A 24,884-nucleotide genomic window follows, 5' to 3' on the forward strand; every position below is an offset into this window, starting at 1 on the left:
TTTTGTGTTCTTGGATGCGTGTCCGTATCTTTCTGGTCGTCATGCCGACATACTGTAATTTACATGGACATGTAATCAAGTAAATCAGATTACTGCTGTTGCAGTTCGTAAACTTGCTTTGTATCCATGGGCGGTTGGTGCCGATGTCAATCTCAGTAGACTTATTGGTCTGGGGACAGACGGTGCAGGTCCCACACAGGTGGTGTCCTATCACAGGTGGTAAGTCCCATAGGGTACCCACTTGCCTCACTTCCTTGTTACGTGGGCGTGTGTGGACTAGTTGATCTTTCAAATTTGGTCCTCTCTTGTAGGCAAACATAGGCTGGGGGATGTCGTCACCTCCGGTTTTGAGGATAGACCAGTGTTTTCTTATGATTTTTTGCAACTGGTTGGATCGACTGTTAAATGTATTGACGAAAGCAATGCGATCCGTCTTCTCTCATCCGCCGGTCTAAAAAGAGGGCTTCCAACAACAACAGAGAGGCCCTACTTGAAGTCCTCCCTCCAAAAGAGAAGACGGATCGCATTGCTTTCGTCAATACATTTAACAGTCGATCCAACCAGTTGCAAAAAATCATAAGAAAACACTGGTCTATCCTCAAAACCGGAGGTGACGACATCCCCCAGCCTATGTTTGCCTACAAGAGAGGACCAAATTTGAAAGATCAACTAGTCCACACACGCCCACGTAACAAGGAAGTGAGGCAAGTGGGTACCCTATGGGACTTACCACCTGTGATAGGACACCACCCGTGTGGGACCTGCACCGTCTGTCCCCAGACCAATAAGTCTACTGAGATTGACATCGGCACCAACCGCCCATGGATACAAAGCAAGTTTACGAACTGCAACAGCAGTAATCTGATTTACTTGATTACATGTCCATGTAAATTACAGTATGTCGGCATGACGACCAGAAAGATACGGACACGCATCCAAGAACACAAAAGCACGGTGCGTTGTCGGAAACAAGCCACCCGCCTCACTGCACATTTTCTGGAGAAGGGTCATGGTCCTGAGGACTTCTACTGGACAGTCCTTGAACAACCGCACATCCCTGACTCATGTGCGGATGTCAGCCGGTTTTTGTTTAAAATTGAACAAAAATGGGTGTACCGCCTCAACAGCGACAAAGAGGGCCTTAATGAGCCTATACCCTGGATGTCCCTCTGATTGTTGCCCTGTATAGTGTCATCATAAATACCTTACGGAGAAAGTTTTCCATGCACCTGTATTGGTATACTTTGGATATCCCATCTGATATCAATATCCAACTTTGTTGCCTTACAGAATGTTATCATACACATCATGGAGTGGGTTTTCAACTGCCACATACACAACAACATATGAGTGACTTATTATATTAATCACACTTTGTTGCGCTGCCTAGAGTGTGCTCTAATACACTTTTTACACACTTTTTGCGCAGTCCTCGCTATACCATCGGCAGAAATGCGCAGCGAACTACGTTTCCCAGGATCCTTAGCATCACGTGACTGCCCTTGTCACATGACGCCCAGGGATTACTCACGATTCTACAAAACATCACCGTGTTCCGCGATCGGTGCCCCCCCAAGCAGTACTGAAGACTGCCTGGAGACATCGACGGAAAGGTGAGTGCATCCCTGCCTGTGCGCACTGATTCCTCCGCGCACGCTGTCTACCTCTCTAACGCACATACGGAGAATCATACGCCACTAATGGCGACTCCGATTTTTTGACAAAACGCTTTACACTCATCAACGTGAGAAACTCTGCATATACAAATATTTTGGTGCTCATTGGCTTTGATAGATTAGGGCGGGCATGCCTAGAAGTCTGTCACAACTCGATATACAAGAGGTCCAAACCGCCTTTTGTCTCGAAGTATGCTCTATTTTCTTTTTCTTTCTCTTGGGTCACAGTATGAAACCGCTCTGTAATTACCTTATGATTATCCCCAGAGCGGTGCTCCTTTTACATGCGCTGCAGCCAGGTGGGGTGAAGCCTCTCAACCTACATACAAGGGTGAGTGAATACTTGAGACGATGTCCTAGTATGAGTGAACATATAGCATTGCCAGTATGATTACAAACAGAAACAATGTGAATAACATTAAGTGTCCTATTTGTTTCTTTGTTTGTCTGTCTGTTTGTTTTACATGTCGGATCCCTTACCATTATGCACTAACAGTATACGGTTGAGTACGCCTGGATTTCCAGGTGATATTTTTTCATTATTATCTCATTCTTATTTACAAAGCAGTAGTGTTTTTCTAAGGTCCTGAAGAATGCATTAGAAACTTCTTTCTTGTGAATGCAGAAACATGTCGACCACCAACACGTGCGGTTATTATTTAAAACCTGCACCTACACCTGCCTTTTAATCTTAGGGACTGGGGGATATTAATAAATTCCTTTTTTCCACCCAATTCACCTAATTTTATCATTACCCTTCACTTTTTCACTCCAATCACCAGACACTGCTTTTTTCATTAGCCACTATCATACCTTTCTGTTCTGCCCTCACATCACATCTTGGTCACGGTAACTACCTACCGGCCGTCGTGTCTCCTGGGTAAGGAGAACCCAAATGATGACAATAAGGGCAGTACAGTGTGGCTTCTGATGGGAACAATATTTTTCTCCATATACTCTTGAGCCTTGACTTGGCCGTTCACTTACTATTACTTCTCAATGATACTGTTTTGCATGCCTTTGGTACAGTGGTCCTTCTTGCTTGACTTACTGACCTACTCTTTGACCCCCAGATATTATTTGTTGTACAGTGAGAGTCCTTCAATCTATAATGAGATTTAGAAAAAATATTTGGAGACTTTGATTATGCTTGTAAATTCAGTTCTGGTTCAGTACATTGATGACCTACTGGTGGCATCAAAGACACGAGAAGCATGTGTAGCAGGCACAATTGCTTTACTGAACCTTTTGGTAGAAGGGGGACAAAAAGTGTCACCATCTATATTGCAATACTGTCGACAGGAAGTTCAGTACTTAGGTCACAGAATTGAGAAAGGGGTCAGAAAGGTGACTCCTGAAAGAATCAGTATCATCACGAGAATGAGGTGCAAACGTTTTTGGGAATGGTAGGATATTGTAGACAGTGGATTTGTGATTTCTCATTGATTGCAAACCCTCTACAAAGGTTGACTCGAAAGGATGTGAAGGATCAGATTGTTTCTAAAGATTTTGCATTGTACTGTTGTGAGAGAGACGGAGGAGCACTTGCAGTCTTAACTCAGAATCATGGAATGGCATGACATCCGGTGGCATACTTTTCTGCTACTTTGGACTCAGTGGCTGCAACATTGGCCGGCTCCTTAAAAGCAGTAGCCACCACTTGTGTAGGTTTGGAACAAAGTGAATCAATTGTGATGGGATATCCAGTAAAGGTGTACGTGCCACATTCTGTTGTGATACTTTTAACTTGCACTCGGACTCAACATATGACTTGTAGTCAGCTGACTAAATATGAAAGAGTGATTCTCGGTACTGAAAATGTGACTGTAGTAAGGTGTACTACTGTAAACCCTGCTACATTATTACCAAATTCAAGTTGTGAGGAAGTGAGAGAGGAAGCAGAACATGACTGTCTGGATGTGACAGAACTGTGTACTAAGCCTGGTCCTGATATTGAGGATAAGCCTTTGGATGAGCCAGATTATGAATTGTTTGTGGATGGATCATGTCTAAGGAACGAAAAGGGTGAATTGTGTGCTGGTTATGTTGTCTGTACCCTATCTGGAGCATCCTGCCTGAAAGGAGTAAACTCTGCTCAGGTTGCTTGGGCAAGAGCATGCACATTGGCAAAAGGTCTAAAAGTAACAATTTACACTGATAGGCAATACGGTTTCGGTGTCATACATGACTTTGGTCAGTTATGGATGCAGAGAGGATTTCTTACCTCCCCTGGCTCACCAATTCGGAATGGAAAAACTGTAAAGGAGTTATTGGAAGCTGTATAGTTACTAAAAAGGATTGCAGTTTTAAAAATGTGCTGTACATCAGTCAGGAGATGACAATGTGACAAAAGGCAACAGATACGCTGATCAATTAGCGCATTACTGTACACAGAATACATTGGCATAAACAGATCAATTGAAAGAATAAATACTGAATGGCACCTTATGTTCACAACCTCATTTTTCTTCATAGCTGCTATGCTAATGTAGTGGTTAATGTTGTATTTTTTCTTGAAAGTTTACAAGAACAGATTGTTGAAAATCGGGACCAAAGATTTTATAGTTTGTTGAATTTGGTCTTTGAGAAATGTAGCAGTGATAAAAGTAAAATAGAAAGTGTCTCTGATATTCGAAATGCTTTAGACATATGTTCTGGTGTAAATCAATTTTCACAAAGCACTACACAACACTGGACCAGCATACCTCAACAAGCATCTCACCTTCTACACCCAGAATTGCCAGCTTCGCTCCACCTACCTCGCCCTTGCCACTGTCCCATGCATCCACAGGACCTCCACTGGCAGCAGATCCTTTTCCTACCTCGTGGCCAAGACATAAAACTCCCTCCCCACACAGCTGCGACACCCAGGACCTGATGACCTTCAGGAGACTCCTCAAGACCTGGCTGTTCGAGCAGTAGCTGCCCCCCACCCCCCCGCTCAGCACCTTGAGACCCTCACAGGTGATTAGTGTGCTCTACAAATGATTTCTTTATTGATTGATTAAAGGTGATCTCACTGGTGAATCAGAAACACGTATTGAGTCATCAGAAACAGAAATACAAAAGAATGATGAGGTACAGATAGAAAGAAGACAAATTAAAAGGAACAGTGATCAAGACACAGAAGGTGAAGAGGTAGCACAGGAAAAGAAACCTAGAAGGGAAGAAATGTGGTTAAGTGGAGCAAGAATACTAAAGTATAGAATAGTGAGGAGAAGCCTAAGCAGAAGACCAGAGCAAAGTAATGAAATTACAAGCCAAACAGAACTAGTAAAAACACAAAGAAAGGCAACAAGAAAATCAAAAAGAACAAGAATTCCATGCAGAAAGTACAAGGCTCCCCAATGAACCTATGTCATCTTGGAGGAATTTGCAAATCTTGGTCTAGTGAAGAGAAAAACATTAGTGATTCTGAAAAAGAAGATGAGTACAAACTGAGACCACCTTAAAAGGAACTGACAAAATTAAGAATGTCAGTTGTCCATTGGAAATTAATATTGGACTCAAAAAAAATCCAAAGAATAAAAATAAAAGAAAGGGGTTAAAGAAGAATGCATAAAAGTGAAGGATTACACATACAATTCTTTTTTTTTTTAACTTTTTTTGTTTAGAACAGAGTCCATATAGAATTCAATTATTTTTAGACTAGAAAATAGAAAATGTTCAGACTTTACATTTTTGTAGTATATCTGAAATGGCAGGCACAGCAGAAGTGACTGGACAACCAAAATCTAGTCTAAAACATAGATGTATTAAAGCTTGCTTGTGTAGTATTTTCCTATTAACACTTATATGGATATTGTTAAATTTTGTCGTACCAATCTTTCATGCAAGTAATAATGAAAATAATACTAATGAAGTGCTGATTGAAGGTATGAAAGATGTCTCTAAAACAAATACGAATATTAACATAGAACAATTGGATTAAAGCATTCTTCATCATGACAAATCTATTAGTGATTTTTCATTAAATGTTTTACAAAATTGTTGTATGAATATACTAGCACAATGAATGTGAGTGATTGTTACGTCTGCATGCAATTACCTTTGTTTGTCTCGAAAGGTGTGACCTATCACCACATTTCATTGACATATGGTGTGTCACGTAGTGTCCTAAGCAGCCTATTTTTTATGACTGGTAAGTTGGAATATCAGTATACTGACATAGATTTTGTTTTCTCAGAAGTTCCAATTGTAAGGGAACTAAATAGAGTAGTAAGTGGTAAAGATGCATTATATATGGGAGAATTCTTCCATGTTACCAAAACCTTAGAAGTAGAATATGCTAACAAGAATAACTTAACTTGTAGCTTACATGTTGAAGAGAAATTATTCTTGGAAATGGTAGAAAATAGAAGAGCAAATTTCCAAGAGAAAGCTAATAAACAGAAATCAGAGGCACCACCATGGGCTTTTAGAGCAGGAAATTATGAAAAAGGTGAGACATAGACTGCAATGTCCCTGGATTGGTCACAGAAAGGGAAACTGTGTTTATATAGATCAAAGACTAACTTCAACAATTAATTCATTGGCACTAGTGAATGTGAGCATACATTCCAAATTACTGGAGGATGGGGATTAATGGGTGGAACTGATCCTGTTTTCCTGGGTGTATATTATGTATGTGGTAAGAAACAATACTATAAGATGCCTGCACATTGGTATGGCAGCTGTTATTTTGAGACAGTTTTCCCGAAAATCTATCATGTAGACTGAAAAAGCAATAGTGTCAATGAAATAAGCCCAGGACTAATACATAGTGAAAGAGCAAGTTTTTCAGAAATAGTAGGTGATATTTTTGGTTCACTGATGCCCTCAGTTGGAGTTGTTTTGAATTCGCATAAAATTAGTAAATTATCCACACTTGTTGACCATGTATCAACAGATACTGCTGGTATTTTCTTGATGATTGATACCGAAATGATAGCAATCAGAGCAATGGTTTTACAAAAGTGAATTATAGATAAAATGGTGGCACTCGGTATGGTGAGTATTTATGATGGCTAATAAAAAGCCATCGGAGGGGGGGATTGATGGAACAGGATTTCACGAAAATGAAACCTGCTCGATTGAACTCCCCTATAATATGTACTAACAGTAAGTAGTGTCTGAATGACTATTATGCACAATTACACTACATGTGGGAAGCTTGCTTTGCAAATATGCACAAACTAATCAAAATTAATGTGTAAATGACCGTAAATGTAATAATCTTGTGCTTAGAATAGATTAAAGTGTTTTGCATGGCAAGGCCGCATGTGTAACTTGTAAAATGCGTGGTGGGATGCTTTAAACTCACAAATACCACTGTTCCTGCTTAATCTGTACTAGGCTGACACTTTAATAATGAATTAGTGCAGAATTGGGTGGTAAACAGTGAAAATTGTGTTATCGTTTCACTAATAAATGTCTATTTCCTATTCTTTTAGTGGAAAAAGAGTTCTCCCTAATCTTAACTTGACAGGACTAGAGGGAGGGCGGATTTATGCACGAGCAAACAACCACGTGACCATGTAACTGACGTGGTGTACTGAGTTGCAAGAGCCAGACCTGGTGAAGGACAAGGACGCTGACTGCCAGCCAACCCAGTGTCTGTGGGAACGGAACCAATAGTCACTGAAATTAATAAACTGTATAATAATTTTTGTAACATATGTACCTCTTGAGAGAGAGGATGGGAATTTTTTTTTTTAATAATAGTATAGTTGAATGAAGGGTAACTTCATGATGGGGTGATGTCCTATCCAATAGCCCAACCAATCACTTACTTAGAAATTTTGAAATTTGCAACTGTTGTGGGACGGACATGTAGTTTTAAGGTATAAGAATAGGTGCTTTGGGGGTGTGGCTGTGTGATGCCAACCGGAGAGAGATCGCGTAGGTGGAGTTGTCCGAGAGAGGGGTGCTACGCCGTTTATCGGTTTGCTGCGAGACCTTGCTGTTTCTGTTGTGTCCCTGTCCTGATTTGCAGAGTCTTTGATCCTTGACTCCTAGTTCAAGGGTCTTTCAATACTGCTTATGCCTGGGTAGTGGTTTTCCCCTTTTACAGATTTATTGGATTAGTATTGAACATTACAGACCGATAATTGTCTTAATGATATATTTTTCTGTACCTTTGTCTCTTCCTCTAGCCCTTCAAAATTGGTAGTTAATGTCAATAGATGTATTTTGCATCTAATGTCTCTTCATCGATCCGCTCTTTACAAGGAACATTTGAGATGTTATTCCAATTATGGTTGTGATTAGTTTGTTACTCTTTCATGAGTGTTCCGGTGTTTGAGCTTAATGACGTTTGTTTTGAGCATTTAAAATTACTAGATAAAATTATTGAAATTTATTAATGAGTCTGTGGTTCTTTTTAGTCAAATTATTTGATTGTTAATGTACTTAGAATTTTCATTACCATCAACTCTTCAGCTAGTTGGTTCATCGACCAAGTAGATGAAAAGTCGATTACATGTGGTAAACATAAAATATAGGATGTTCTGAAATAGGTTTTCCCGTAAGGAAAGTTAGAGAAAGATACATAACTTGACCCTAGCGCATCAGGGATTTGGGTGAATGTGTATTGGCCAAAGTAGTGTGAAATTTGTGAGTATTTATCCCTGATCAATCTTTTGGGTCTGCGCTGGATCAGTAGCAGTCAGACATTCAAACTTCACAGAGTATGCTTTCAGTTTAAACTTGACACATCACTATTTACTGACTACTTGCACTGTACATTTGCAGAGAGTTATATAGACTAGTGCAAAAGTTAATACATCTTGAACATGTTTTAAAACTTTCTTTTCTCTACCAGTTTCATTAGTGAGGCAGTGCTTGCAATGCAAGGCCTAACCCAAAATCAAACACTAACTCCTGTCATGCCAATTATGTGACTCTCAGCATCTTCCTAAAGACCTCAATAAGTGTGACATGACACATGAAATAGCCATTAAATACTAGTTTACCTCTGTTTCTCACTGCATGCTCTTCAAATGTGTATAGTAGAAGCTGCATGGATCACTTTCTCCTCATTATACAGGGCAGCCAGGTAGGAAGCTGTGTGTTCAGGTGCTTCTGTGACACCTGTCTACTGTCTAACTAACAGATCACTGCGTTTGCGATTGAATGCTGATGTAGCTGTGACAACATTTGTACAGGGGTCTGATAGATTGTATAGTTTTTAAGTTAGGGTCATGAGCTGCACCAAACGTGTCAGACTAAACATAGAAGTGCAGATATACCTGACATGTTAAATTCAGATATTCAAATTTGACACAGTACACTTTCACTTTAAAGCATACACCTCAATATGGACGATCCACTTGCAGTGTACCATTGCAGAGACTTATATGGACTAGGATAAAGGTTAGTAAATCTAGTAACACGTTTTAAAGTTCTTTTTTCTCTACTACTTTCATTAGAGAGGCAGAGGTCCAATAACAGGCCTAATTCAAAATGAAAGGCCGACTCCTGTCATGCCACTCTTGTGAGTGAGAGCATCTTTCTAGGCACCTCAATGAGTGTGTCACAGCCTTCTTAGGGGCAAGATGACACATGTAAAGAAGCCTGTAGGTGCTAGATTACCTCTGTTTCAAACCGCATTCTCTATAAATGTGATTAGTAGAAGCTGCATGGATCACTTTCTGCTCATTATACAGGGCAGTCGGGTGAAGCTGTGTTTTCTGGTGGTTCCGTGATGGGTGCCTAGCTAATTCTTCTGAGTTTATGGGACTGAATGCTGAAATAGCTTAGGCAAGATTTGTGCAGGAATATAATAGGCTTAATAGTTTTTAAGTGCGGGTCATCAACTGCACCATACGCCAGACTACACGTAGAAGTGCAGACATAGCTTACGCATGTTAGCAATGAGATATTCAAATTTGAAAAAGTATGCTTTCAGTTTAAAGTGCACTCCTCACTATGTACGGCCTACTTGCAGTGTACCATTGCAGAGATTTCTATAAAGTACGATAGAAGTTAATACATGTGGCAACATCTTTTGAACATAACTTTTCTCTACCAGTGTCAATACACAGTCAGAGCTCACAGTGTCGGCGTAAGCGTAAATAAAAGGCTATCTCCTGTCATGCCACTCTTGTAACTCTCAGCAAAACCTGGGTGAAGTTCGCAGAGTTCTGCTACACAGAACTCCGCGAAGTGCAAAAAAACTCTTCTGCGCTACGCGGAGCTCCGCAAGCGGCAGAGTGGGTTAGAAAAAATTTCGTTTGCGATAATTTTAGGAGCGTCCGCAATCTGAAATTATCGCAAACCGCACCATGCACACCGAAAGCAGGTGCAAGCGGGTGCTGCTTTCTTTCTGCCACTTGAGCAGATATTCTACCAGAGCACTCACGACACCACTTCATTTATATCGACGCACGACACCACTTCATTTATATCGACGCACGACACCACTTCATTTATATCGACGCACGACACCACTTCATTTATATCATTGTTTGAAATTTGTCGCAATGAATGGATTATGTTGTAATTTCATTTCTTTCACATGGTAGTGTGATTCTCCATGTAAAAAAACATAAGGTGTCTAATACTACAAGAAAACAAAGTGTATATATTGTGTAGTATTTTTGTTGCCAGAATTTTTTTTTGATAAAAACAAAATAAAATAACAGTATTATACTGTAATCTCCTTGCTGCTTTTTTGAGTATAAGATCACTGCGGTGACTAATATTGAATGAAAAATATTGTGTAAATAATTCCTACTGGGACAATTTGTTCTTGTGTTATTCTACCAGAGCAGCAGCTTTCTCAATGCAAACAGACGGTTTCTCAATGCGAGCAGTCGCAAGCATATGCAGAGACTTCCATTGAGAAATCAGACCGTCCGCTTTGAGAAATCTCGTCTGGCGGTTGATTTCCCTTCCTCACGCTCACCAACGTAACTTTGACAAGCACAAATGAGGACCAATCACACAGGGAGGTGGATTTCCCTTGCTTGCCAACTTGATGTTGATGAGCGCGAGTGAGGAAAAAATTCCGCTCCGCTCTATGGACCAGAGTTTTCCAGAACTCTGTGTAACTCGGAGTGAGGAAAACTCTGCATACTCTGCAAGCCAAGTGGAGTTCACCACCAAGACTTACTCTCAGAATGTTTCTAGAGACCTCAATAAGTGTCTCAGTGCCTTCTTTGGGCTAAGACAACAGACGTAAAGAAGCTTATAGGCAGTAGATTACTTCTGTTTCACACCACATGCCCTCTAAATGTGTGTAGTAGAAGCTGCATGGATCACTTTTCGCTCATTATAGAAGGCAGTTTGGTATAAACCTATGTGTTCAAATGCTTCTGTGACGTCTGCCTAGCAAACAGATCAGTGCTTTTGGGACTGAATGCTGACATAGCTGTGACAAAATGTGTACAGGGGTAAGATAGGCTGAATAGCTTTTAAGTTAGGGTCATCAGCTGCACTACACGTGTCAGACATACTTAACACATGGTAGCAGTCAGACATTCAAAATTGAGACAGTATGCTTTCAGTTTAAAGCGCACACCTCACTATAAAGCACAGACCTCACTGCCTATAGCGTACCTGCAGTATGCCATTGCAGATAATTAAATGAACTAAGATACAGCTTAATATATGTGGCAAAATCTTTTAAACCTCACTTTTCTCTACATTTTCATTAGAGAGGTAGAGCTCAAAATGCCAGGCCTAACAGAAATTGAAAGACTGACTCCTGTTGTGCCACTCTTGTGAGTGTCAGCATCTTTCTAGAAACCTCAGTGAGTGTGTCAGTGCCTTTTATGGGGCAAGATGACACATGCAAAGAAGTCTATAAGTACTACATTACCTTTGTTTCAAACCGCATGCTCTCTAAATGTGTGTAGTAGAAGCTGTATGGACCAATTTCTGCTCATTATTCAGGGCAGCAGGGTATGAACCTGTGTGTTCAAGTGGTTCCATGATGCCTGCCTAGCTAAGTCATCTGTGATTCTGGGACAGAATGCTGAAGTAACTCTGACAAGATTTGTGCATACGTATAATAGACTTTATAGTTTTCAAGTTAGGGTCATCAGCTGCACCACAAGTCAGACTCCATGTGGAAGTGTAGATATATCTGAGGCATGGTTGCGGTCAGACTCTCAAATTCGAGAGATTGCGCTTTCAGTTTAAAGCACACACCTCACTATCTACGGCCTTCATGCAGTGTACCTTTGCAAGACTTACATGGACTCGGATAGAGGTTAAACATCTGTCAACAATTTTTAAGCCTCACTTTTCTCTACCACTTTCATTAGAGAAGCAGAGCTTGTAATGCCAGGCCTAATCTAAAATGAAAGACCGACTCCCATCATGCCACTCTTCTGAGTTATACCATCTTCATGGAGACCTCGATGAGAGTGTCCTTGCCTTCTTAGGGACAAGATGACACATGTAAAGTATACTATAGGTACTCGACTACCTCTGTTTCACACCACATGCTTTCTTATTGTGTGAAGTAGAAACTGAGAAGGTCACTTTCTTCTCATTATACAGGGCAGCCGGATAGGAAGCTTTGTGTTCAAGTGCTTCTATGAGGTCTGCCTAGCTAAGAGATGTGTGCTTCTGGGACTGAATGCTGAAGTAGCTCTTTTGTATTCGATTTCTACATTCATGAGGCGTTTGGAACGTTTATTTAAGAAATGCGGAAAGTAAGAGTGAACGTGTGTTGTGACCTTTGCCTCTGGATAGCACTTAAATGATACCTCATCAAAGATGGAGCGCAAAAATCAGTTGTTCTGTTGGTTGGCACATCATGAGACTTGGTTTCTCATCCAATCCCATCTCACAGTATTTTAATGTATTACAAAACTTGTGCAATATTTACACCTGCGTTTGCTTTCGCAAGCTGTTTACCAGCTCAACATTCTAAAAAACTTGCAAGAGGCCTTTTTCTATGGAAGAGCGCATTTGAACACTGTGGGTTTAAAAGGTATATCATGTTTGAACCACTCATCAAATGTCCCAAAAGGCACAGATGTTCAGAAAAACACCTTTTCGTCGGCTTTAAAAATGCACTGACGTTTTTAGTTCTAGTGTTAGCCAAGACTTTTGTTTAACTAAAATAATATGTATAATCTACTCACTTGTAGGGGTATCCAGCCTGCTCTCATCAGTCACTGGTCTGTTGTTGTGTCATTTACATTTTTATTCTGCCTACTACAGCATCCAACATCACTATTGCTTACTGGGCACAACAGTTCACTTTGGCAATCTTTGCAGCTAGCTATCGTAGACGCACCTACATAACTCATACCAGATTCCATATCTACACATTCCTTTACTAACTCAAAGGCAATTTTCAAGGCAGCAGTCATAAATCCCCAAACAAACCTTGTGCTTTTTGTGGAGACATATTTCAACAATAAACCACATAATTGGACTCAACAACACAATTACATAATACACCACATACATTCTATCCACACCACATATTGCATCATACCACAAAATTCGCCGGGCACACCACATAATTAAGTTCCACTACTGAACACTGCACAACCCAAAATACCATTCCACATACTTACACTCCATGATACACAATTCCAGTCCACATAATTACAATACAATCAATACCACATAATTGCTATTCACAGAATTCCACAGAACACCATACCACATAATTCCACTACACAAACCCACTGCACACCACATAAAGCCACGCCACACAATGCCACAACTAACCATTCCAAACCAACACACACTATTTCACTACACACCATGTATATCCACTCCACTCCATAACATATAGGTAAAACACAATTACAACACCAATATCTCTAACTCTCCTTTTGCTTTATTTTCTAAAGCACATGCTTTTGCCTTAGAGGTCTCTATCAATTACAAATCATGCACTAAATCCTGTTGGGGGTCACTTTGTAGGATTTATCTGTTAGTTTGTCTAAACTCAATATATATTGTTATTTGGAAAAAATATAAAAGGTTTAAATGAACAGGGAACAAAAAACAACATTCGAAATCCACAGCGACAGTAATTATATGAGGGGGTTTGTGCATATTTAAACTTTTAAATATTATCTATTCATACACACAATTGGACAGTTACACATCACACAAATAAACTGAACACATTTCCATTACACACCACATAATTCAACAAGAAACAACATAACACAAATCAACAACACAATTACATAAAACACCACTGATATACAATCCACACCTCATAATTTAACATTGTGAATTTGGGGCAATTTTTTTTCTTCTTTAGTTTGACTTTTTTGTGGGACTCGGCTTGAAGCCGAGCCCCAAGATGGCTGCCAAGACTTCCTGGTTGAAGTGTTGGCAGCCAATCAGAGCAGTGCATTTCCCTGGACGAGTTATATTTATTCGCAAAGACTTCATGACCAGAGATATTACTATAATTTTAAACTTAAAACTACTGAGCAGATAAAGGCACTTCCTTGAACCAACGTCCCTGCCAAATTTGGTGTAAGTCCTTTCAGCGGTTCTGGTTGAGGAAGTGGCTAAAGGTTCATATGGAAATTTACATTACAAACTCAACTTTATTTCACACTCCAAATACTCAGTCCACACTGCACGGATCACCCCTAAACTTTCCCAATCTATAGTACCCACCATGACCCTTTTTGGGCAAAATTTCATGCAGATTGATCAAACGACGCCACAGTTATAGCCAAGTCAAAAAATGTTTTTCCTATGGAAACTAGATCCTAATTATAACTACCTACTGATGACCATCAGTAGTTTATATAGGTAGTTATAATTAGAACCTAGTTTCCATAGGAAAAGCGGTGTTTGATTTGCTAATAACTGTGGCGTTGTTTGACGAATCTTCACAAAATTCTAAAAAAAAAAGTCTATCCAAGTCAGCTCCTATCCTGAAAGTTTGGGAGTGATTCAAAAAGCAGGGGCTGAGAAAAAAGTGGGGTCCCAAAAGGCATTTTGCGTGTGTTCATTTCCATAGGCAATTTTGAGACAGGCTATAGCCCGAACTACTGAACGGGTGTACACCAAATTTGGAAAAAAAGGTAGTGCTTGGTTCAGAAACCGAACTTTTTTTTAAATGGTGTAAATCCGTTCAGTAGTTGCTGAGAAATTAAAAAAATGAAAGTTTTGATATCTATGGCCGCGGTGGATTCGCAAACCCTCCCGACCATGAGCTTTATTCAAATTGGCTGTCAACACTCCAAACCAGGAATTGTTGGCGGCAATCTTGTGACTCCGTAGAACCGAGTCACAAGAAAACAGAGAATTAAGCATGAAAAACAAGAAAAGGGGCAGGGTAAAAACACCCTGACCCCCTAGGCCTGCTCAGGGGTCCCACAAGGACCCCCAGTCCAATAAAAAGCATTTTGTTTTACAAATCGGCCTAATTTCGGCTCGGTGCACAAATCCAGACCTAAAGTAAAAAAAAAAAGAGAAGAGTGCTCCCACGCTTTGTTTTCAAAAAGCCCCTAGGTTGGCCCGGTCCCAGGGGCACTCATAAATTACGTTTTGGGGCCCGCAGGGCCCCCCCCCACCTCCCCGGGACTTATTCAATTAAATGCAGAGGGCATTTAACCCCCGTAGCCCCAGGGACCACCACCTCCTCAGGGCTTTCTAAAGAAATGCGTGGGGGTCCTAACCCCCACACCGCGGCTCCGGGGACCACCACCTCCCGGAGCATTTATCTAAATAAGCAGGGTCCTCATGGGCCCCCCTGATCATCAGGGACCGCCACCTCCCCGAGCTAAAAAAATAATTAGTGTTGGGGGGCGCAAACCCCTCCACACTGCCCTGGGGACCACCACCTCCCCGGGGGAACATAATGTTAACATTTGGGGGTTTGTAGCGGGCCCCCGGGACCACCATCTCCCCGGGGCTTTACACATGTTGGGAGGGGGGCTGCGTGGCCCCCCTCCAGGAGCCCTTGATGGCCCTGTGGACCACCACTGCCCCAGGGCCAGCTCCTGCAGTGTCCCAGTGTACCCACCCCCAGGACACTGCTGGTTGCTATGGCAGGGCGGGAGCCGTGCAGCTCCCTCCCTGTCATAGCAAACTTGCTTTGGATTTTGGAAGCGAGAGCAGGTTTCCCGCTCTCACTTCCAAAATCCAAAGTAGATTGCTTTTCCACAAGGGGAGCTGCATGTTAGCGGCTCCCCGTGTGGAAAAGCAATGCCGTCTCCCGCAGCAGGCAAGGAGCCAGCAGGGACTGTGGGGGTATTGGGGCACCCCCCATGGTCCCCAACGGAGTGGCCAGGCCCTGGGGATGTGGTCCTCGGGGCTAAAAGTGGCCCAGGAGGGGACCACGCGGTCCCCCTCCCTCAATAAAAATAAATAAATAAAAGAGGCACTGCCCCAGGAGATGGGGTCCCCGGGGCCAATAGAGGCCTCAGGAGGGGGGCCATGTAGAACCCTCCTTAAAAAATATATTAAAAAAATATATATGTGTGGCCTGCCCCGGGGATGCGGACCCCGGGCCCAAAATTGGCCTCGGGAGGGGGGCTGCGCGGCCCCTTTCTATTTTGTTTTTAAAAAAAGTAAAAAACCTAGAGCAGGCCCTGGGGATGGGGTTTCCAGGACCCCAAATAATGTAAAATAAGGGGAGGGCACACAGCCCCCCTTGTAAAATAAAAAAAATAATAAAAAAGCCAGCATTGTGGCTAAGCCCCGCCCCCTCCCTGCAGCACTCAGCGAACGCGACCCCTGGCGCGTTGTAAGTTGGGGAAATAATTCCCCTTCAATACTGAGGGTCTCTGGGGTCAACTAACCCACCAGGTACCTCCAGTACACGTCTCTGCAATGCAGCTCTGTGGCGCCACAGGGCTGCGTTGTAGAGAAGTGTTGAGAGGCCATGCCCCTTTTTACACCTCTCTGCAACGCAGCTCTATGGCACTTACTAGAAGTACCTGGTGGGCTGGTTGGCCCCCATGGACCCTCAGGACTCAAGGGGAATAAACCCCCCAATTTACAACGTGCCAGGGGGCATGTTTGCACAGTGATGCAGGGAGAGGGAGGGGTCTGACATAGCAAGTGTGCAAATGCACCCCCTGGCACATTGTAAATCGGGGGATTAAGTCCCCTTGAATACTGAGGGTCCCTTGGGGCCAAATAGCCCACCTGGTTCCTCCAGTATGCACCACAGGGCTGCGTTGCGGAGAGGTGGTCCGAGGCCATGTCCCTTTTTACACCTCTCTGCAATGAAGCCCTGTGGTGCTTACTGGAGGTACCTGGTGGGGCATTATTGCCTTATTGCTTATAGGCTGCAAAGAACTGGCCTGACACCTACTTCTGTGATGACTTCTAGACTGTTGTATCTATACTGTGGTGGTGGAATCTAGGTGGAGAACTGGATGGCTGGTTTCAATAAATCAAGCAGTGTCCAACCGTTTCCAAAGGCTGCTTATTTGAATGCATGCAATAAAGGAACATTGAGGTAAACATAAGTTGGGAAAAGTGTAACATTTTGTTCTCTAAAATATGTAATTTGTAACTCTTCATACTTTTTCTCTCCTTTCTAAGGAAAAGCAGAATCCAGCAACAGAATTTAACATGATAAATCTATTGGCCAGTACCCTGCAGATATTCTTTGCGGGGGCTGAAACTGTTGCCTCTACCCTGACATATGGGTGCCTGATTCTTCTAAAATACCCAGAAGTGAAAGGTAATTTTATTGAGGTTTTGTATTGTTTCCTTTTACCAATCATGCTGGCTATGTTGTAATTCATAGCGACTCTACCAAATACCTAATTTAGTACTCCGCCGGAGTAAACAACATATTTTCAGAAAAATGCAGTCAGGTTTGTATGAGTAAAGCATTGCACATGTGTGCATGCCCAATAATCTGTGAATTGAATTGTTGTTTTGACTGTTTACAGATATATGTTGGTCAGTTGAAAGTTGACAGTTGACAAGCATGCAGTACTGGAAGCCCACATTTTCTTTTTGGAAATTGTATTTTTGTGTGTTTCATAGGTAGGCAACAAATGAGCAGCCCAAGTGATCCTTATCAGTTTTCTACTCTTTGTTTATACTAAGACATAGAACATGAAATACACTCATGGCTAGGGTGGAGTCAGTATATATATATGTCACTGACCATGTCATGAGTGATGTAATATGTGATGTCATCAGCAGTGGATTGCGGGCGCGCGAGTTATAGTTAGCTGAACTAACTATAATGGGGGAATTTCAAAGGTTTTGTATGAGTGAAACGTCCAGCTAACTATAACGTGTGAAACCTATGGTTTTTTCAATGAATTTGCAAGGTTTTTTAATGATAATTCCTAACTATAACGTGTGTGAAACCTATGGTTTTTTCAGTGAATTTGCAAGGTTTTTTAAATGCTAATTCCTAACTATAACATGTGTGAAACCTATGTTTTTTCAGTGAATATATATATATATATATATACATATATATATATATATATATATGCACTAGAAAACTAAACACCCACTTCCCTTACAAAGAAGTGGAAAGTTTGCATGTCTGCAGTCTTTCTTATTTTTCACCTTATTCATCTTCCGCTCAATCAACACATCATCCACACATACACACACCTACTTGCTGCCTTTCTTGGCTGGGGTTATCAATTATTCTTCGTTAATTCAAATTCAAAGTGCAGGCCCTGTATTCAGTCTTCTTGGTAACTACTACCGGTGAATGGCAGTGGGTAATTTGCACACTTGCGTCCTTTCTTGCATCCTTTCTACTGCACACTGAGTGCACTAGCTTGCTTCCTTAGATGTGGTACTCATTTCTCTTGCTCCCACTGCAGAATCCAACACCCTATCTGTGTAATGAGCTGGAAATCCAAAGATCCACTTCACTGACAAGGCAGTGGGTAGTTTGCGTGTCTCCAGCCTTTCTTATTTTTCACCTTTTTCATCTTCCACTCAATCAACACATCATCCACACATACACACAACTACTTGCTGCATTCCTTAGCTGTGATTATCAAGTATTCTTCTATTTCATATTCCTATTCAAAGTGCAGGCCTTTATCAAGTCTTTTTATTGTAACAACTACCCCGGCCGAAGGCACAGTGAAATTTGCACACTTGCTCCCTTTCTCGGCTGGGGTTATCAATTATTCTTCAATTTCATATTCTGATTCAAACTCAAAGCCCTTTATCGAGCTTTTTTGTTGTAACTACTGTTGCAGGGATTCTGCTCCTACACAGAACTGTGCATAAAGACTTAGGACCTCAGTGAATTACGGTGTTCCAAAACCCACCTTAGTACCCAAACCCCCTAAGAGACTAGCAATCAGTGACTCATTGGTTCTTCGTCCTATAGCAAAAACATCAATGACTAGTCAACCCAGAACATGCGACTTAGGTTACCTCAAGTAAGGTGGATAACAAGAGCACTCTTTCGTTATAGTCTTACAACAGTCCAAAACAAGGAGTAAATAAAGACACGTGCAAGTTTGAAATGTTTATTTCTAACGCCGTAATCTCATGCGCAGTACCTTAGATAATACAAGTAAATATATTATAAGAAGCAAGGTTGTCAGCATTGTTGCTATCCCATAAAATACAAAGGGAAAAAGCATCTTTTAATGCTGAAGGGAAATAGATTTCACCCTCCCTAGCTAGCAGGTTAGTTTATAACTACAGAAGGTCTCATAGGATTACATGGGCGGACCCATACCTCTGGTACTCAGCAGTAGTGGATCACATTGAGTTCTGCACAAACTGTCAGGATACAAATGTTCTACAACTGTGTGTAAACATGCCTGCACAGTGCATTATTAAATGCACCAGTATCAGAGGTGGCCACAGCGGCATATGTGTTATGGCTCGAACGTGCGAGGATCATTCTGAATAACAGACACAGTGTCCAAGATAACCTTGATGTTCCATGCTCACTATTCACACTAAACTAGCGAGGCAGTCTACAAATGTAGCATAACAAAATATTCTCATGTGAAGCGAAATACTCAGCCTTCACTAAACAATATCGCAAGTGTGTGTCGTGTGGAAAGAAGAGCAGGAAAGTAAAAATGGCGTTTAAGCTTCTAATAAAGCCATGCTAACTTAACACGGTGTGAGTGCAAGGCTCAGCCCCACAGCACCCTTCCTTGATCAAAGTACATGATATAAACGTGGGCGAATTACGAACGCAGAGTCCAAGCCTGAAAAGCAGAGATAAGTTCAAATTTGCAAACAAAATTATTCGCTGTTTCATAGAAAGCAGTAACTAAATAATAAAGAATAGGTAGAAAAATCAAAGAGTCTTATTCCAACAGCATATGAGCACAGTATGTAGCAACAGCCTCCAAGAGGAAGTCATTGTTCTCATCTGAAAACATTTCAGCCATCCAATTCAATAGTGGGAATGAACATACATGTTCCTCAACGACCGGAGCCTCTATCACCATCGGAGGAAAACTCGGGTCATCTTCAATGTAACTGCGTGCCAAGAAGTCATGTGCCGCTGCAAAAACATTCCAACGTCCCATTATTCCATGTATCGCTGCTAAGGCCATAATCCCGCCGCCAGAACAGAGCAAGTCATGAACCACTAAGGGGCTCATCAGCTGGTCATAATCCGCGTTGGGAGACACCGTACTGCAGAGACACAAATCCAGGGCCCAGCCAAAACCCAGCTCAGGCAATGGAAGACAGGTTGAACGCATGTGAAAAAGGAAAATCAAAACGATAATCCATAAGCTGCACTCAATGTAGCCAGAGGCAGCGCTCCGTAATAAGTAAGCATTCGGTTGCGGAGCAGCAACAGCCGAGAAATATTGTCGTGTGCTGCAGGATGTGCATCAATATTTAGGTAAACAAATTAATAGAAGCACACTGGCAACTCATTCGAGTATTAAGGGGAATCCACCAAAGATGCTGGAAAAAATCGAATGAAAAAATGCAGACAAGACACCAAATATAGTTTGAAAAGAAGTCACAAGGCCAGTGCTTATAACTTTTAAAAAGTAAAGTAACCCCGTAGTCGAGGACGCATTAAAGATAGTCTGAATTAACTCCCCAAAATGCAGGGGCACGTCTGTATTTAACTTAACAAAGCATGCACTTCTGTGCGCGTGTTTGCTACATGAAGGACAAATGTTTCTCTAGCAGATGTAAGAACAACCTCTTTTTGAGACAATAGCGCTCTTATACGGCTCATTTGGTTGACTCTGCTTTCAAGGTCGGAATCGACGGCCAGATGGAAACATCCAGCTTCCCATGCTGAGGAGTAAACACAACTTTTTTATAGCAAACCACATGCTCAGTTACCATAATCATGTAAGCGATGCCTGCTAACATCGCACAACAATCTGCATTATTTCAAATAAATAACTCCCGTTTGCCAGTAAACTGAACGTTGCATGATAGCAGGTGACGGAGTGCTTTTCAAAACTCAGGCCAAATTAGGCGCATCTTGATTACAAGAGCCATGCAATTGTATGTGACTACAAATTAAGGAGTGATCTAGTGCTATTGTGCAATCCTCGCCATTAAGGTAAACTTCTTTTCCCTCACTCAGGCACCTATATGTAAATGATAATAACCAAGCTTCATGGGGATAAGTGCTGCCTAAAGATCCATATCTGCCTATAGCATAGTATTTCATGCAAACCTCAAACTTGAACAGGCTAAAAGGTAACGTTATTATACTGTGGATAAGCCACACAGCTGAATCGGATCTCCAATGAGTGACCACTTGTAACCATTCTCATAGCGCGCCCTGTGCTCTGATTTGACAGTGAGAGAGTGATCGCACCGTAGTTTGTACTGCTAATCATTCTCAGCATACGCTACGAATATGCTTTCATGTTACGCGTCGCATCAAACCTTCCATGTGACGTCATGTATGGCGCCCCATACGCGAAGGACGCAAATGTTTTTAATTGTTTAAAAACATATATTTATGTATTTAATGAACATACTAACAGAACGCATTATATAGAGTAGTTATGAAAATAGTTTTTTTAAACTTTGAACAATTGTGTATTACTTTTAAAAGCAATTACACAATTCACGGTGGAACGGCATGCGTACTCTCATCGTAAGAGCACCGTAAACACAGCGTACGCAAAACCATGTGACTTTAAAAGAAGAGATTTGATTGGTTCATAACACTTCCTATTCCAACTGTTGAAAGTTCCATCCCATTTTAATCATTCTACTTTGACTTTCTAAGAAGAAGCATCTCTTCTGAGAAACTTGTCAAATAGAAGGAAGATTACCATAATAACAGCAATGGACTCATCTTCCAGCCAGTCTTCAGAGGAATATTTCATTCCTGAAGAACCTCCAAAGAAGAGGAAAGAAGCTCTAATTTGGCAGTTTTTTACTTTTCCAGAAGGGCAAAAAAAGGCTAATGCTCCAAAAGTAACCTGTAAAATTTGCCAAACAACTCTTTTAAGGGGTGATCCATCTAAAAAATACTCCTTTGGCACAGCAAATATGGAGCAACACGTGAAGAACTTGTGCCTCAACAACTTTGCTCGAGCTGCAACACGGAGGTTGCAGGACAACCCACCTGCTGCTGCACCAAGCACATCAACTGCTGCACCAGCATTTTCAGCAAGCAGTCCACACCCACAAATTGATCCTGATTTTGCTAAAGTTAAAATTCCATGCATTTATTGCAATAAACTTTTGTGTAATGGGGAACAGGCATTTGACCTGATAAAACACAGGAAGCAGGAGCATCACTGTCCTCAACATTAGTTTAGTTTTTTTCATTCTTTTATTCCTGTTGGACACTTTTTGAGTTCTAGTTCCATTTTTTTGGTTTTAAAAATAAAAAAAAACAAAACAAAAAAAAAAACAGAATTATAATGATCTGCTCCTAATATTCACATGGACACGGAGTTAAGAATGTGAGGATTTAATGTCCCGAGCGCCGGGAACGCTACTTGCCCATTGCTAGACTCGCGGCAACTCCCGTGGCCTCCTATGTTCTCAGAAAGCACTGGGCACACGCTCTGGTAAACTAGAGCGCGTCGCCACATGAATGTTTAAGGAGATGCAAAGGGACCCCATCCCCCAGGACTCAAAAAATAACATTTGGGACCTTGTGAGGAAGCCCAATACCCCCACGGTCCCAGCCAGCTCCCCGCGTCGTTCGAGAGCCGGCATTGATTTGTCAGAGAGAGCAGTTTATATGCTCTTCTCTCTAACAAAAAGCAATCTGCTTTCCTACTTAAAAAAGACAGCATATTAACTTGCTCTCTCTTTCATATAGGAAAGCGATTTGCTGTGCTAAAGTGGAAACCGCGACGCTCCCGCCCTACCATAGCAAACAGCAGTGTCCCAGGGGTAGGCACCCCGGGACACTGCAGGAGCCGGCCCTGGGAGGTGTCGGACCCCAGCACCATCAAGGGCTTCAGGAGGGAGGCCGCCTGACCCCCTCCCAACATTAAAAGGCCCCGAGAGGTGGTGGTCCCCAGGGCTGGGGGGTCCGTGACGTCAAGGACCACGCTATTTCAAATATTACAGCCCCAGGAAGGTGGCGGTCCCCGGGGCATGTAGGGGGGCTGTTATCCCCCCACATACTTCAAAATAAAACCCCGGGGGGTGGCATTCCCCGGAGCACCTTACAAGCCCCCCATTATAGAAAAAATTGCCCCCAGGATTTGGCCCCTCCGGGAGCTAATTAAGAATAAAACGGACTTCTAGTTTTTTTTCCTTTTCTACCGCGTATGAGTACCATACAAAAAGAATTTGGGCCTAAAGATCCATGTGGGACCCCCTGAGCAGGCCTAGAGGGTCAACATGTTTCTACCGTACCCCCTTTCCTTACTTTTCAACTTTCTTTTACAATTTTCTTGTGACTCGGTGCTACCAAGGCACAAGATGGCTGCCAACACTTCCTGGTTTGGAGTGTTGACAGACAGTTGACATCCAATCAGCATGCAGCTCGTATTTCCGTACGCGTGCCGTACTTCGTCTCTATATATCACTATGATTTTAATTTTGATTTTCTCAGGAACTACTGAATGGATTTACACCATTTAACAAGAAGCACAATCTGCGAACCAAACTCTACCTCTCTGCCAAATTTGGTTTAATTTCGTTCAGCCTGTAGCCCTGGCTAAAGGTCCCTATGGAAAATTGCATGGGGAAAACACGTTTTGGGAGCCCCCTTTTTTCTCAGCCCCCACTTGATGAATCACCCCCAAACGTTCAGGAAAGGAGCGGAACGGAAAGGGCCATTTTCTTGGAGAAATTCGCGAAGATTCGTCCACCAGCGCCAAAGTTATTCCAAATAGAATGTTGTGGATTTCCCATGGAACTAGGACCTAACTATAACTACCTACTGGCGACCACCAGTATATAATATATATATTATATATTTTATATATATATATATATATATATATATATATTATATATATATATATATATATATATATATCAATTCAATTTGTGCACCCTGCAATGAATTGTTATTTAGCGGCTGGTCACGGTCGCGAAGAAGGCTCACCACCTAGTTGTGGGTCCTGTCCCGATGCTGCCTGCATTGGGATCTACAGGAGCGGAGAGTGAGTGGCTCGCGGTGCGGGACAACAGCCGCTCACCAGGATATCGACCGCAAAGCAGGGCAAGGGGTACCTGCAGTCACCCCGTTCCATCCACTGGGATTTTACTGTACTGACTATTGGAACTACCTGCACGCCCACAAGGGTAAGAATCACAGCGCACTACAAGAGCCAGAGGGCTCTGCAATAAGCCACGCCCATAGTGGTGAGCATTTATCCAGGTGCGCGTGAGGAAACGTGTAAGCAGCTCCAAATCAACATGCCGCTGATGAAGAGACGTCAGTCTTGAAACGCGTCCGGCGCTTATTTGAAATGGACGGTATGCAGAGACTCTTTGCTGGCAGGAAAGATAAATAAAGCCTGAGTTCAAACTTCTCCGGGTACAGACTCTTTCAATTTGTGCACCCTGCAATGAATTGTTATTTAGCGGCTGGTCACGGTCGCGAAGGAGGCTCACCACCTAGTTGTGGGTCCTGTCCCGATGCTGCCTGCATTGGGATCTACAGGAGCGGAGAGTGAGTGGCTCGCGGTGCGGGACAACAGCCGCTCACCAGGATATCGACCGCAAAGCAGGGCAAGGGGTACCTGCAGTCACCCCGTTCCATCCACTGGGATTTTACTGTACTGACTATTGGAACTACCTGCACGCCCACAAGGGTAAGAATCACAGCGCACTACAAGAGCCAGAGGGCTCTGCAATAAGCCACGCCCATAGTGGTGAGCATTTATCCAGGTGCGCGTGAGGAAA

General features: G+C 42.2%; 1 protein-coding gene across 3 annotated transcripts in view; it reads left to right on the forward strand.

Moving 5' to 3' along the window:
• LOC144781938 (cytochrome P450 2G1-like) overlaps positions 1 to 24,884 on the forward strand; it is an 878,243-nt gene that overhangs the window by 717,907 nt on the left and 135,452 nt on the right. For 2 of the 3 annotated variants that reach the window (XM_078661024.1, XM_078661026.1), the window contains exon 7: positions 17,154 to 17,295. In XM_078661024.1, the coding sequence (XP_078517150.1) occupies positions 17,154 to 17,295 (142 nt within the window). The remainder of the gene's footprint in view (positions 1 to 17,153; positions 17,296 to 24,884) is intronic. The other variant, XM_078661025.1, reaches the window with a different exon arrangement.

Source organism: Lissotriton helveticus, chromosome 9, assembly GCF_964261635.1.
Source record: "Lissotriton helveticus chromosome 9, aLisHel1.1, whole genome shotgun sequence".
NCBI classification, from domain to species: Eukaryota; Metazoa; Chordata; class Amphibia; order Caudata; family Salamandridae; genus Lissotriton; species Lissotriton helveticus.